At 35.2% G+C, this 15077-nt stretch overlaps 1 protein-coding gene across 1 annotated transcript in view; it reads left to right on the forward strand.

Annotated features, from left to right (window-relative positions):
- Positions 1-15077, forward strand: part of beg (malonyl-CoA-acyl carrier protein transacylase beg) — an 82197-nt gene that overhangs the window by 38509 nt on the left and 28611 nt on the right. The window contains exons 3-4 of the mRNA XM_090378339.1: positions 3801-3888; positions 8326-8543. Of these exons, the coding sequence (XP_090234465.1) occupies positions 3801-3888; positions 8326-8543 (306 nt within the window). The remainder of the gene's footprint in view (positions 1-3800; positions 3889-8325; positions 8544-15077) is intronic.

Here is a 15077-nt window from a genome sequence, read left to right on the forward strand (position 1 = left end):
ATTTACATTTGTCAGTGTCAACAGTGAACACAATAATGAAGGAAAAAGACAGAATAGGAGAAGCGGTGAAGGGATCAGCATCAATGAAAGTCAACTATGATAACCAAGGCTATGAAATACATATCAGTTTTTACTGTACAATTTCTTCCTTTAATGTTTTCTTTTCATATGTGCCACTCCAACAACTTCACAATTTTTAATTGAACTAATTAAAAATATATAACTATTTTTCTATATATATATAACTAATATATAAAAAATATATAACTAACTACTTGAAAAATATATAACTATTTTTCTTCATTCTTCTGAAGATATTATATGGTTTTTGTAATTTTGGCATATCACGGATATAGGAGCAATATTTTATTAGCCATTCCCTAGTTACATAAAACTCGACTTATGTAAGAAGTCCTGGAACGTATGTTGGGCACTTACTGTATTTTTGGATTGACCAGTAAATCGATTATCCGGGATTTTTACTTTACCATCTATCCCGGAAAATCAAGAGTCTATTGTATATGATATCAAAATTATTCTTTGCATCCAGTTCCTTTGTGACCACATCATAGTATCCAATCAAATTGGTCAGACAAGACTTCCCTTTAACAAACACATGCTGTGTCTGAGCTGTAACTGAAGTCTTGTCTAGATGATCCTGCAATGCTTCTTTAACCAGTGCCTCCATTAATTTCCCTGAAACATAAGTTAAACTAACAGGTCTGTAATTACCTGTCTCTCCATTTGATTCTCCTTTGTGGATTAGAGTCACATTTGCACATCTCTAGTCCATGGGTACCTCCACTGAGTCCAAGGAAGCTCTCATAATTATGGCTAAGGATTTGCTTACTTCCTTTGCTGCCTCCTTTAATATAGCTGGATAGATTCCATCCACTCCAGGTGCCTTCCCTATGTTTATCTTCAACAACTTCTCCTCCACTTTACTCTCAGTTATTACAAGATTATCTAGCTTACTGCCAGAGTTTAATACACGTGTGGCATTCCCCTCCCTGAATAACTCCTCATGTGTAAATGTAGATGCAAAATATTCATTTAATTTGTTAGCTACCTGAGCAGGATCATCAACAGTTGAACTATCGATATCAAGTGGACCAATCTGATTCATCCTCTTCCTTCTAGAGTTTACATAAGTAAAGAACTCTTTGCTGTTTTTCTTTGCATCCTTTGCCAAACATTTCTCATAATCTGCCTTTGCCTGGCTAACCTCCTTTGTGACTTGGTTACAGACCAGCTTATATCTATTATAGGCTTCCATGTCACCTGTTAATTTATACATATCCCATGCATTTTTCTTCTCTGCCACATGTCTAATTAGTTCATCTGACCTCCATTTAGGCCTAAATCCTGAACAATATTTCTTAATTAGTATGAAAAGCCTAGTAGCTTCCAAGATTAATTCTTTGAATTAATCTTGGAAGCTACTACTTTGAATGCTTCCCATTTTGAATTTGCTGTTGGTAACATCATCAGTTTGTCCCACCGTATAGAATTTAAATACCGTCTCAGACCACTATAATCCCCTTTACGAAAGCAGAAACCCTTCCCTTTATTCCTGATGGTAGTTACCTCTTTGAGTAAATCCCACTTCCACATACTGTGATCACTGCCACCTACTGGTTCCTTTATCTGCAGATTCTTAATGCATGAAGAATCACTACTGATAATCAGATCAAGAGTATTACTCCCTCTAGTTGCCTCCCGAACATGCTGCTGTAGAAAACAGTCATCCAATAAATCCCCAAATGTCTTGCTAGTGTGTGAGTGACCGACCCACAAATTCCAGTCAGTATCTGGGAAATTAAAATCTCCCATTATAAGACACTCTGATTTACTTGTCCACTCTATTTCTCTGTACAGTTGTTTATTATACTCATCAGAGTCATTAGGCCTATAACACACTCCTGCTCTCAATTTTGCTTTCCCAGTGCTTATGTCACACCAAACTGACTCGACCCTGCACTGTCCAGCCATGTCGACTGGCTGTACTTCCTTGGGTTTTGTGTGTTTCTTAACCAATAGCATAACTCCTGCTCCCTTCCTATCCTGTCTATCCTTCCTGTACACATTGTACTCCCCAAATTCCAGTTCTGCATTCCTTATATCTGTGTGACACCACGTCTCTGCTATCCCAACAATATCTGCCTTTGAAATTTTGACCAACACCTCAAATTTATTTACTAAACTCCTTGCATTGGTGTACATACAACTATACATGCACCTCTTTCTATTCTTAGCTACCCTAACACATCCCATGTATTTACTTGTTCCGCAATGACTCCCAGCTGTCTCTGGAATCCCTTACACCTTGTTTTCCAGGCTGCTGCTCATTTCAATAGAAGCAGTGCAAGAATCACTTTCATCTCTGCCAGCGGCTACTGTTAATCTATTAGTCCGTGTATCCTCCCCTAAGCTAGCTGTTTTCCGACCCACCCAACTCTGCCTCGATAGCATCAGCAAATATTCTTGCACCCTTTATATTTAAGTGTATCCCATCCCTGTAGAAGCAGTCTCCTGATAACAAGCACAGACCAGGCTGAGAAAAATTCTACCCCTTGAGACTTGCACAATCTCTCCAGGGCCAAATTTATTGACAAGACTCTCATCATATACTCCCTCCTATCGTGTCTGGGCAGAATTGCAGACACTTTCAAATTCAACACTAACTCATGGCTTTTTTTCAACATTGACTTGTATCTGTTAAGTAATTCCGCCGGTCTTCTACTTGTTCATCTAATATATTTCACTTAGCGGCTTTCAGCCCTAAACTCCTTTTTAGTTTTTATTGTCACACAACCGTCTGGCATCTTTCATATTGTGGAGTTATACTTCATAGCTGAATTGTCATTCACTGTATCACCGGGGTACCTTCCACCTCCACCTCCCACCGAATGAGAAGCCAACAAGCTTCGAAACAATGCCATCTGGATGGTAGTAACCACCGAGAATAAGTAATATTAGTCTTCCCTACTGGCGAAGCATTGCTTATTTCAGGTAGTGCAATATCACACCACTCATTGTAAAGGCATCCTCCACAAAAAGAGATGTAACAAAAACGAAATAGTTTCATCTCCTTCGGTGATTTACTACAAAGTAAAACTATGCTTTGCACTAATTTGTTTTTCTATTAAATTTCCTGTAGTCTGGACTGTACTTTACTATCAGTGGAGGTATACATTATTATGATCTAATTTTAATTTTCAAAAAAATGGAAGGGCTTAGTCCCAATATTGCTGGATTTATGAGGTTCTACTGTAATAATAAACTGAATTCATAAAAATGTAAAAGTTAAGTTAATTTGCTTATTTCTTAAGTATTTAACACTTATCAATAGTTTTGAATTTAATTTAATTTTTTTGTTTTAGTAAAATTTTCAGAAACTGTCATTTATGAAGATTTTTTTACTATGTAACAATAAAGTGAGAGAGAGAGAGAGGGAATTTAGATAAAAAATAACAGATATTTATCTCCTTTATTTGCTTCTGTCATAGGGGGTTAAAGATTTTCAGTCACCCCTCATATTATATTAGTAGTGGCAAATGATGCAAGAAGGCAAGCTTATACAGTATCAGCCAAAAAAAAAAAAAAAAGAAAAAAACCACTTTGCAAATCACCTGTCTGACACCCTCTAATAACAATTCCATATAATATTAGATATATTTTATGTGCAGAATACCAGTATACTCTTAGCCTTTGTAACTTGTGTTTTGAAGTATCAGCGTGCAGTCATTTCAAAAACAAAACTGTTTTTCCATTAATTAATACTTTCATTATATTCACAGGTAATTGAGAATTGTATAGCAACTGCAGGCTTTAGTGTTGGGGAATATGCAGCATTGGTATTTGCTGGAGCAATGTCATTTGAAGATGGTAAGTGTTGTCAATTTTTCAATATAAAAGTGCTGCATTTTACATGAAAGTAAATTTTACATTGCAACATTACAGAAAGTTAAATTTGATTTTTTTGTTACCCATCTGAGTAATGTGGAAATGGGATGGCTTTTCACAGCTTTACAAAACCCATCACTTTAACTTAAAACACTAGTATCCTGTACATCAAGCACCATGGCTGAAGGAGAAAATTTAAAGAGGCTTGGTTTATACAATGTAGTCAATATCAAATCTCCTTGCATAAATCCTTCTCAGGCTAACAGACAAAATTCTGTTTACACGGATTTGTTTTTAAAATTCACAGAAATTATTTTGTTTATTTTATAGTTCTCATTTGCTGAGCACTTAAAAAAAAGAAAAAAAAAAGCAGTTGTAATTTCTAAAATTTCGCAAAAGGCAGTTTGGTATCAACAGACTTAACTTTTAACAAATAGAATAATAACAGCAAAAACAGTACAGTTATAGCAACAGTTGCATTACATATACAAATGTACATTAGCAATTAAACTAAAATGTAAATTTGCTGTAATTAGGCTGTGGTGCAAATTTTACTTTTTAGTAGGTAGCTCTAGAACATTTCTATTTGACACAACTGTGGCCAACTCAGCCATAAAATTAAAATCCATGGATGAGCAAACTAAAATAAACTTAATTAAAATATATGCAAAATATATGCTTTTCCAAATATATGCAAATGCAAATTAAAATTTGCATTTGCATATATTTGGAAAAGCAAATTAAAATTTGCTTTTCATCATTTGCATTCATCCCCTCCACCCCTGTATCAAATAAATTTGTTTTCTGGTTTTTCCCTTAATTCAGATTCACAAGTTAGATTAAATAATGAATTCAACCTGCATTTTGCAGTGTATTAAAATAAATGCTTTAACAGTATATCATTATTATAACTGAAGAAAAACATGTTATTTACCAAGGTATGTGACATGCATTTTAATGGCTCATAAAATAGCATAGTTAGATTGTTTGAAAGGGGGGTAATACATGGAAAATACATGGTTTGTTATTATTAGAAATGAATAAAAGACTGCTATATTAATTGAAGTGTTATCACATCAATCTACATTACTTCAGTTTAGCAACATTTCAGAGAGTTCTGCTGCATCTTCGGGCCTCTAAACAGGTATAGGTCATTGGCACCAGAACTGACCAACTAGTAATATTTCACAAACATCTTGAAAGAAATTCTTGCAAGGTATAAATGTCATTTATTTCATTTAACTTCTAATAAAGTTAGATTTCTTTCTCAACCCAAAATCTTTCTGAAAACATTGCATTAAGAAATTAAGCAAACAGTGATCTGCTTGCTTAATGTGTTAATCAAAGAGAATTAACTAATATATTTTTCTCTTGTATTCCTAAAGTTCCATTTCTCTTGCAGAAATGCAAGAAAAATGGAACATTTTAACCCCAGTATTTTACAAAAAAAAATAATTAAAATAAAGGAAAAAGAAAAGAATCAATTCTCTGTAGAAAATAACATATACAGTTAAAGCCTTCTATATATGCTGTTAACATTTTTGTTATCTGTATTTAAGAAAACTTCTCTAAAGCAAAATTCTTTCTCTTCCTTTTGGGTAATCCTTTTATGAAAATCATTGAAAAACATACCTCCGTTCCATTTAATTTATTTATGTAATGAATTATGTGTGTAATATTTTCATGTGCTTTAATAAAATATACTTGTTTTGTATTTTTTTTTTTTTTTTTTTTATGAAACCCCCAAACACAAAAGGTATCAAAACCTATAGTACTTAGTACCGTGCATGGGTTGAAGGAGACGTATGGGGAGAGGGGGATGCCGGAAACATTGCTCTAGAGACTAAACATGGGTTTCACCACTTCAAGCCTCCAATAGGCAAAGTTGTGGTATATGCTGCATAGACAAACTTATATTTTCAAAATGATTCTCCATTGCTGCCATCAATTAAAACTATTTTTTTCTCCATTTTACAAGTGACATACTGTATATTAAACCATTATTACTTTTTAAGTAAGCCCACACAACTGAGATTAAAAAATTCTGAAACAAACCCCCATTACTCTTATTGTTATTCTTCTCCACCAATTGTTCCAAACAGTGATATCAAATTATGATGCAGGCACAGAAGTGCACAAGAAATACATACAGCTCATAAACAATGATGAGTAATTTTTAATAAACTAAGCAGTAATTTCTCCACATAGACTACAATTTCTTTACTGTTTTTTTAGGTGAATTAGCATATTTCCATAATGCAACTATTGTCTGTCTGTTTGTCTGCATGTAACAGCTCAACTCTCAGTGGATGGATTTTCATGAAATGTTATATGTGGCCCTTTTAAAAAGATTTGCCCAGCAATTCCAAAATTGAACCAATAGAAATTTGATAATTGTATTATTATTTTATTATTAATTTTTTTCCTTCCTTGTGTAATAACTTGACTCCCAGTGGATGGATTTTCATGAAATTTTATATTTGGGCCTTTTAGAATGATTTATAGACCCATCCTAAATTTATTTAAAATCAGACCAGTAGAAATCTAACAGTTATTATTTCTTTGTCTGTATACATGTAATAACTCAACTCCCAGTGGATAGATTTTCATAATTTTATGTCTGGGAAAGATTAGTCAAGCCCTTGTTTTAGAAATATTTGTTGAGCCATCCTGAAATTCATTAAAATTGACCAGTAGAAATCCAGCAATTATTATTTCTTTGTCTCTCTGTCCAGATGTAATAATTCAATTCCCAGTTGATGAATTTTCACGAAATTTTAAATTCACTCTTTAAGAATGATTTGTTAGGCCATCTCAAATTCCATTACAATTGGACCAATAGAAATTTGGCAGTTATTACTTATTTTTTCCATACATATTGTACAGCTATTCATATGCCATATATTATAGCTGAAGCACTGGACATTATGTTTGTTGTGATGCACTGGTTGGAGGAATGAATGGACAATGTGGTGGATGTGCAAAAATGAAATGTTCTTGGTTTGCATATAAAAGTTGCCTCTTTTTTTTTTTTTTTTTTTTCTGTTATAAATCATGAATTATTACTATTTACTAGCATGCTTGAAATGTAATGCACAACATACATTAACTAACTTGTTATTTTAATACTCAAAACATTTATCTTTCTCCTGTGCAGATGGCTTGGATCCTGCATTCACATAATTCACTCTTTAACACAGTAGAACTACAGTATATACAATATATATCGACTGCTTGCTACCTGATAGTTCATTTTCATTAAAAAGAGTTGCCACCATTTTTAAAATCTGTCACTTGGAGGAAGGGATGAAAGTAATCAAATTAAAACTACATTTTTTCCACTTTTTCAAATGAAATACATTAAACAATTACTTTTTTGAATAAGCCCACAGAGATCATAAAAAATCCAAGAGAAATTCCACTAGTCTTATCATTGTTAACTCTCATCACCAGCTGTTACAAACACTAACATCAAACTGTAATGCAGACACGTAAGTGCTCAATGGTGCCGATCTTTCTTGAGTGCTTGTGTGGTGCACAGAAATAAAAATACAATATACCTGTAATTTTCTGGAGAATATCAGTGCCAGAAATCTCATTAATTACTTTCCTGAAATAGCTAAGCTCACTCTAAATTTTTAATGTACCTACTACTTACCTATATTCTTTTTTAATGTACCTATTATGTACCTGTATTCTTTTTTAATGTACCTACTACTTACCTATATTCTTTTTAATAAAAAAAAATTATAACTAAATTTTTTTTAAAATAGAGATAAACTTATTGTGATGGGTTGATTTTGTGGCCTTTTTTATTTTTTAACCTTTTCATGAGTGAGTAGCTCACACAGTGGGAAACGGTTCCAATCCCAGGTTAAAAACATGCTATTAAAGTATTAAAGTTTTGTAAGTAACATGCAGTCTATAATAGCATACCTTTAATCACCTCAAAACATAATGAACATTTTATTTTTAAATCTACCATTCTGCAATCTGGAGAAATTACAACAAAGCCCAGAGTTCATGTGGCACACTTTGGTCCGGGATCCTGAAGATTCCAGACCAAACCTGGAGAGATGTCAACTCTATAAAGAAGAGAACTGTCAAACATTCAATATTACATTTTCTGTTTTTATATTTACAATCTGAACATTGTGAAAGCTGTTTAATTAATTTGCTGTAAATAATTTTATATAAGATGTTTTTTTTTTTTTCAAGTGTCAAAGTGGCTGTAGAGGTACAATCTTTACACCCTCATTTTGGATTGATTGTGTATAAGAAAATGGGGATTAACTGAAAAATATGGTTCTTCACAATTTTTTTTTCTTTCAAATTTCAAAACTTTTTTTTTTTTTAATGTCCCTTGTAGATGCAGTAAAAGGTTATCAAATGTTATAATTTTTTTTTTTCTTTATTTAGCAATACGTCTTGTGAAAATTAGAGGTGAAGCAATGCAGGCTGCATCTGAATTACTACCAAGTGGCATGATGACAGTATTTTATAGTGCTGGTGCCAAAATAAATTTTGCTTGTTTTGCTGCAAGAGAATGGTGTGCTCAACTGCAAGTAGAAAATCCTGTTTGTTCAGTGGCAAATTTCCTTTTTCCAGGATGTAAGGTCATTGCTGGAAACAGAGAGGTATAATTCATTAATTACTATTTTTTATATATTTGAAGGCAAATTACATATTACACACATTACTTTTTACCCTTACATAAAATTTGTAAGGGTAAAAAGCTAGCAGTTTTGTATATTTGACAGGGGAATATAGTTATAAAATAAAAAAATGTTATAACTTTATTTATCTATATCCAAGATTATTTCATAACACAAGTACACAATTTTTAAAAAAAAAAAATTGCATTTTTTAAATGCAGATAAGTGGATTAACAGTTTTAATAGTTTCAAAATCTGTAATAATTTTTGCCCTATTGTCAAAATTGCGAATCTAAATACTGTAGAAGTAAAATATTCTTAAGAGTAATAAACTTTATGATTAAAATCCATTGCAATTTCCTCCCCTTAAGCAGACCAAAACTCTTCGAAAAGCGTTGTGTTTACAGGGTGGCATAAAACTGATGAGATTAGTATGTACGGGAATTTATAAATGACACTAATCTTTGGTACGCATGTGTTCAAATGACCATGATCAGAAATGAGGAATGGCCAATGGATTGATAGAATTTATTTGTAATTTCATTTCCAAGCTTTCGGCAATTAATAGCTTAGTATAATCATGTTGTATATTTAAAATTCTGGCCTCGTTGAAAAGGAATGTGTGATTTTCGTGTATTGTGTGAAGCGCAAGTTCTGAAGCATTCGCACGCAAAGCATGGACTGATGCTTCATATTGTTTTACCCTCAAGTCTAAGACATATCTTGTATATCCAACGTAACTAGAATCACAGTTCCCCCCACATGTAATGTGGTAAACGAGGTCATGTGATTGTACTGAAGGTGATAATACGGTGTGATTCTTTAGTGTCATAAATAATTTATGGACATGTTTTGCTATTATTTTCATTTCTGTACCTCTAAAAAGGTTATTAATTTGTCTGTTCCATTGTAATATTGGGTATCCAGTTATATTAAAGGAGGCAGCAAAGGAAGTAAGCAATTCCTTAGCCATAATTATGAGAGCTTCCTTGGACTCAGAAAAGGTCCCCATGGACTGGAGGTGTGCAAATGTATCACCTATTCACAAAGGAGGTTCAAAAGGTGACACAAGTAACAACAGACCTGTTAGTTTAACTTGTGTTCCAGGGAAAATAATGGAATCACTAGTTAAAGAAGCATTGCAGGATCATCTAGACAAGATTGCAGTAATAGTTAAGACACAACATGAGTTTGTCAAAGGGAGGTCTTGTCTGACCAATTTGATTGCTTACTATGACGTAGTCACAAAGGAACTGAATGCCAAAAATAATTTTGATATCATATACTTGGATTTTAGGAAAGCTTTTGATACTGTTTCACATGGAAGACTGCTATACAAATTGGAGACGTATGGCATCAAGGGTAAGCTGCTATAATGGATAAAGGGATGGTTGAGTGGGAGACAACAGAGAGTGATAATCAATGGACACTGCTCTTCGGGGACAAATGTTATTAGTGGAGTTCCCCAGGATTCGGTATTGGGCCCACTGTTGTTTTGTATATTTATCAATGATATTGATGAAGGTATATCAGGTTTAATGTCCAAGTTTGCAGATGATACAAAGGTTGGCAGGGTTGTTAACAACAGTAGTGACAGTATACTACTCGAACTAGATATAGATAAGTTGGGAAAATGGGCTGAGAAGTGGCAACTCGAGTTTAACATTGACAAATGCAAAGTACTGCACATGGGTAGCAATAACTGAAGAGAAATGTACCAACTGGTTGGTACTACACTCAAGGAAGTGGAAAGTGAAAAAGACCTGGGGTAATTGTGCAGCCAGATATGAAGTTCGCTGAGCAGTGCAGATGGGCAGCCAGGGCATACATGATATACATAATGATATACAGAAAAATTCCTGTATATCATTGATAAGACACCATGAGCTACTCTTGCAGCCCGTCTGCACTGATCAGAGAATTTCATATCTGCCTGCACAATTATCCCCAGGTCCTTTTCATTCTCTACTACTGTCGGTGTAGTACCACAGAGTTGATATGTTGCTCTGGGGTTGCTGTTTCCCATATGTAGTACTTTAACTTTGTCAATGTTAAACTTCATTTGCCACCTCTCAGCCCATCTGCTCAACCTTTCCAGATCCTGTTGCAGCAGCATAGCGTCAGTAGTGTCCTTAACAACCCTGCCAACCTTTGTATCGTCTGGAAACTTGGACATTAAGCTTGATATACCATCATCAATATTATTTATAAATACAGAAAAACAAAAATGGACCCAACACTGAACCCTGAGGGACTCCACTAATAACATTAGTCCACGATGAGTAGTTTCCATTAATTACCACTCTCTGTCTTCTGCCACTCAACCATAGAGTTGCTAGAACGAGTACAAAGAAGGCCAACAAGATTGGTGAGGGGGAACAAAGGAGATACTCTTACCAAGAAAGGTTTACGTTCTGCAAATTGCAGCACCTGGAGAGTAGGCCCCTGCGAGCTGATCTGATTGAGGTGTATAAGGCCTTGAATGGGTTGAGCAAGCTGAATGCTGATGGGATTCTTCATCTTGCTCAGACTAAGAATCTGAGGGGGCACAGTTTCGTTTCAAATTGAGGAAAGATAGTTGTAGAATAGATGTGCGGAAATTTGCCTTTAGCCAGCAGGTAGTTGGTTGGTGGAACAGGCTTCCATCTTTTGTTGTGGAAGCTAATAGCCTAAATAAATTTAAGGCTGAGCTGGACAGGCATTTGGAACGAATGGAGGGATGAAATGGGAGAGTTTTTTTTGGCTGATGCTGGATAAGCTTGCTTTCTTGCTCGTATGCCTCTACTAATACTAATGCTAGTGCAAGAATCACTTTTGCCTCTGCCTGCGGCTACTGTTAATCTTTTGTTTGAATCCCCTGCAAGCTAGCAGTTTTCCGACCCATCTAACACTGCCTTGATAGCATCAGCAAATATTCTTGCACCTTTTCTAATTAAGTGTATCTAATCCCTGTAGAAGCAGTCTCTCCTTGTTTGCAAGCACAGACCATGCTGAAAAAATTCTATCCCATGAGCCTTGCAGAATTTCTCCATGGTCAAATTGAGTGACAAGGCTCTCATCATATACTTCTCCTAACGGACACCTTTCTTTAATGGACTCTCTCTACAACGGACATTTTCAAATTCTCCAACTCTCCTCTATTGGTTTTAACGTGTTTTCAGCTTCTGTCTAGCAGACATTCTCTGTAACGGATGCGGACAGGCAATCTGCACTGTTTAGTTTAGATTAGCACTTAATTTGATCTCCCCATAACGGACTGCGGGAGAGCTCACGACCCTTTTTCTAGGAAATTTTCTTTCACGTATTGCGTCAATCGTGTATTTATTTTCTATTTCCGATTCTCTGAATTTTATCAAAGTTTACGTCGCGGTTCTAAACCCTTTTTCAAGAATTTTAAGGCACGTGTAAAACTTCTGATGAATTCGGTGTGTGCAGGGGAAGGGGAATTTGGTCGACCTTTTGTCTTTTCAGTTTCAGTTTTCAGTTTTTTTCAGTGTCGTGTGAAGTGCCCAATGTCTTCTCGTAAACATTTAACTTTAAAAGATAAAGTCGAACTCATTAATGCGTATGATCGGCAAAAAAATAGTGTTCGCAATCTCGCTGCAAAATTTAAAATCGGGAAGACGCAGGTAAGCGACATCCTAAAGAAAAAAAATGAACTGCTCAAACGATCTTGGCAACACGGAAATGATCAGGTTCAAAAATCATTCCCGAAAACGGTTCGACTTCAAATTGACAATGTTACGTATGAATGGTTTTGTCGCGCACGTGCTAAAAAAATTCCCATTAATGGGCCTATTATTAGGGAAAAGTCTTTGGAGGTTGCAAAATCTATGGGAGTAAATGAGTTCAAAGCTTCTGTGGGATGGCTAGACAAGTTCAAAACTTGGCATAAAATTTCTTGGAAAACCATAAGTGGTGAAGGTGGATCTGTTGATACTGGTATTGTAACAGAGCGGACCGTCAAATTGGAAGATTTATGTCGTGATTTTCAAGCTAATGAAATTTACAACTGTGAAGAAACAGGGTTGTTTTTTAAAGCTCTTCCTGAAAAAACAATGAGTCTAAAAAACGAAAAGTGCCAGGGCGGAAAAATTTCTAAGGAACGCTTGACTGTACTATTGTGTACAAATATGCTGGGAGACTTTGAACAACCTCTTGTTATAGGAAACCCACAAAATCCTCGTTGTTTCAAGGGCATAAAGTTGAATCTTTTGAATGTTGACTGGAAGTCTAATAAAAAAGCGTGGATGACACGAGATATCATGAGCGAATGGATAAGTCACTTTAACCAAAACACGATTTGTCAAAACAGAAAAATTATTCTTTTCATGGATAATGCTGCATCTCACCCGCACATTGAATTAGCCAACATTCAAATCGTTTTTCTGCCACCAAACACATCTGCAGAGTGTCAGCCCTTGGATCAAGGGATAATAAAAAAATTTAAACTTCACTACAGAAAACGTGTTTTAAGACATCTCATTGCAAACATGAACGATGTAACATGTGCGAGTGACCTTGCAAAGAAAATCAGCATTCTAGATGCGATTCAATGGATTTCCTCTTCAGTAAATGCAATTAGAAAACAAACTGTTGTGAACTGTTTTGTAAAGTCTGGCTTCTCAAACGCAAAAATTGAAGTTGTGAACAGCAATGTGGAGCATCAAGAAGAACAAGAACTTCAACATCTATTGATAATGTACGATACTTCCGCTACAAGTGACCCTGGCTACAAAGATATAGACTCGAACCTCACTACAGAAGATGGTGCTCTAGATATCAACGACATTATCATCGATATTTTTCAAGAAGTTCCTCTTGAGGATGAAGAAATGGAAGGAGGTCATTCTGTCGAAGAACATATTAACGATGAACCACCGACGAAAATAGAAGAAGCACTCATACAAATCAATCGTTTAAAAATGTTTTTCGCCGTTGAAGAAGATACTGAAGGACTTTCGATGGTTTCTTCACTCCAAACAAATGTTGAAAACAAAATTATCAGCCAGAAGAAGGTGCAGAAGAAAATAAGTGATTACTGTATGTATTTTTCTTAAGATAAATATGCATAATTTTCTTAAGATAAATTTCATAATATGCATAGCACAATTGTATGTATATTATTTACAAAAATATTGTGCAAAATCTGTATATAATTTAATTTAATTTTACATGAAACGTTTAACGATTTTTCTTTATCTCTTGTGTATGTAATTGTATATTATTTACAAAAACATTGTTCAAAATCTGTATATATTTTAATTTAATTTTACATTAAACGTGTAACGATTTTTCTTTCTTTCTGTTTTTTTTTCTCCCTCAGACTTCTTGTTAGCGGACACTTCTCTCTAACGGACAAATTTTCGTTCCCCATGGCTGTCCGTTAAAGGGAAGTTTCACTGTATTCCCACCGGGCAGAATTGCAGACACTTTCAAATTTAACACTAACTCGCAACTTTTTTCAGCATTGACCTGTACTTGATAAGTAAATCTGCAGATCTCTTACTCTTAAGGTCATTAGTGCCAACATGTACAACAATATCACCTTTTGTGTCCTAAAAAGATAGTATCTGACCTACAACGTCATCAACTTTTGCCCCTGGCAGACATACTCTGGTCCTGTTCCACCTATCCTTTTTTTCATGATATATTGTCCTCATCTCCCTGACAATAGAGTCACCAACAATAACTAACTCCTGTGGAACCAGCGCATTCTGCCTTGGAGATTGCCACTGTTGCCTGATGCACAGGAGTGAGCTCTGCCGTTGAGGTGGGCCCCTCATATTAATTTCTTCGAGGGCATCTACCCTACACCTCAAACTCTCATAGATTCCCCATCAGAATGTTGAGTTTGCGACTAATTTCTTCACAGTCTCTGCATCTAGCACGCACACACACACACACACACACACACACACACACACACACACACACACACACACACACACACACACACACACACACACACACACACACACAAAGATATCCTCCTTGGCTAGATTATGTCCTGTTCTAGACAGGTCTGCAAACATTTCATATTTCGCACATATTGGAGACTGTGATGCGTTGGAGAATCTCCCCCTTCGGTTCTCCCACAAGCCACAGTACTACTGCTACTTTGTGCTCTTTGCTTTGCTACTCTAGTCTGGATGTCATTATTCCGTTTAAGTATAATTTAATTAACATTGAAATTTAATAAGATTATTAATGAAATTTAATAAGATAATTAATAAGAGTATTCTCCATACATGCACTGGAACCGGAAATGGCTAGGGACCATGCCAGTTAAAATCATTCATCCCATCCAACACCCACAGCTTCAAAGAGGGCGTGAATACGGATTCCCATGCCTATTAATAGTTTTACGCTCCGAAGAGCAAATTTGCAAGGTCTCAAAATCTGTGAAAATGGTCGACAATAACAGCTTCCTCAGGAGAGATTTGGTGGTTCTCCTTCCAAAAATATTCTGCCACAGCAGATTTCCCATAATCCACAGTCTTTATCACATTAATA

The sequence above is a fragment of the Mastigoproctus giganteus genome, chromosome 7, assembly GCF_048544385.1.
Source record: "Mastigoproctus giganteus isolate SK-2022 chromosome 7, ASM4854438v1, whole genome shotgun sequence".
NCBI lineage: Eukaryota > Metazoa > Arthropoda > Arachnida > Uropygi > Thelyphonidae > Mastigoproctus > Mastigoproctus giganteus.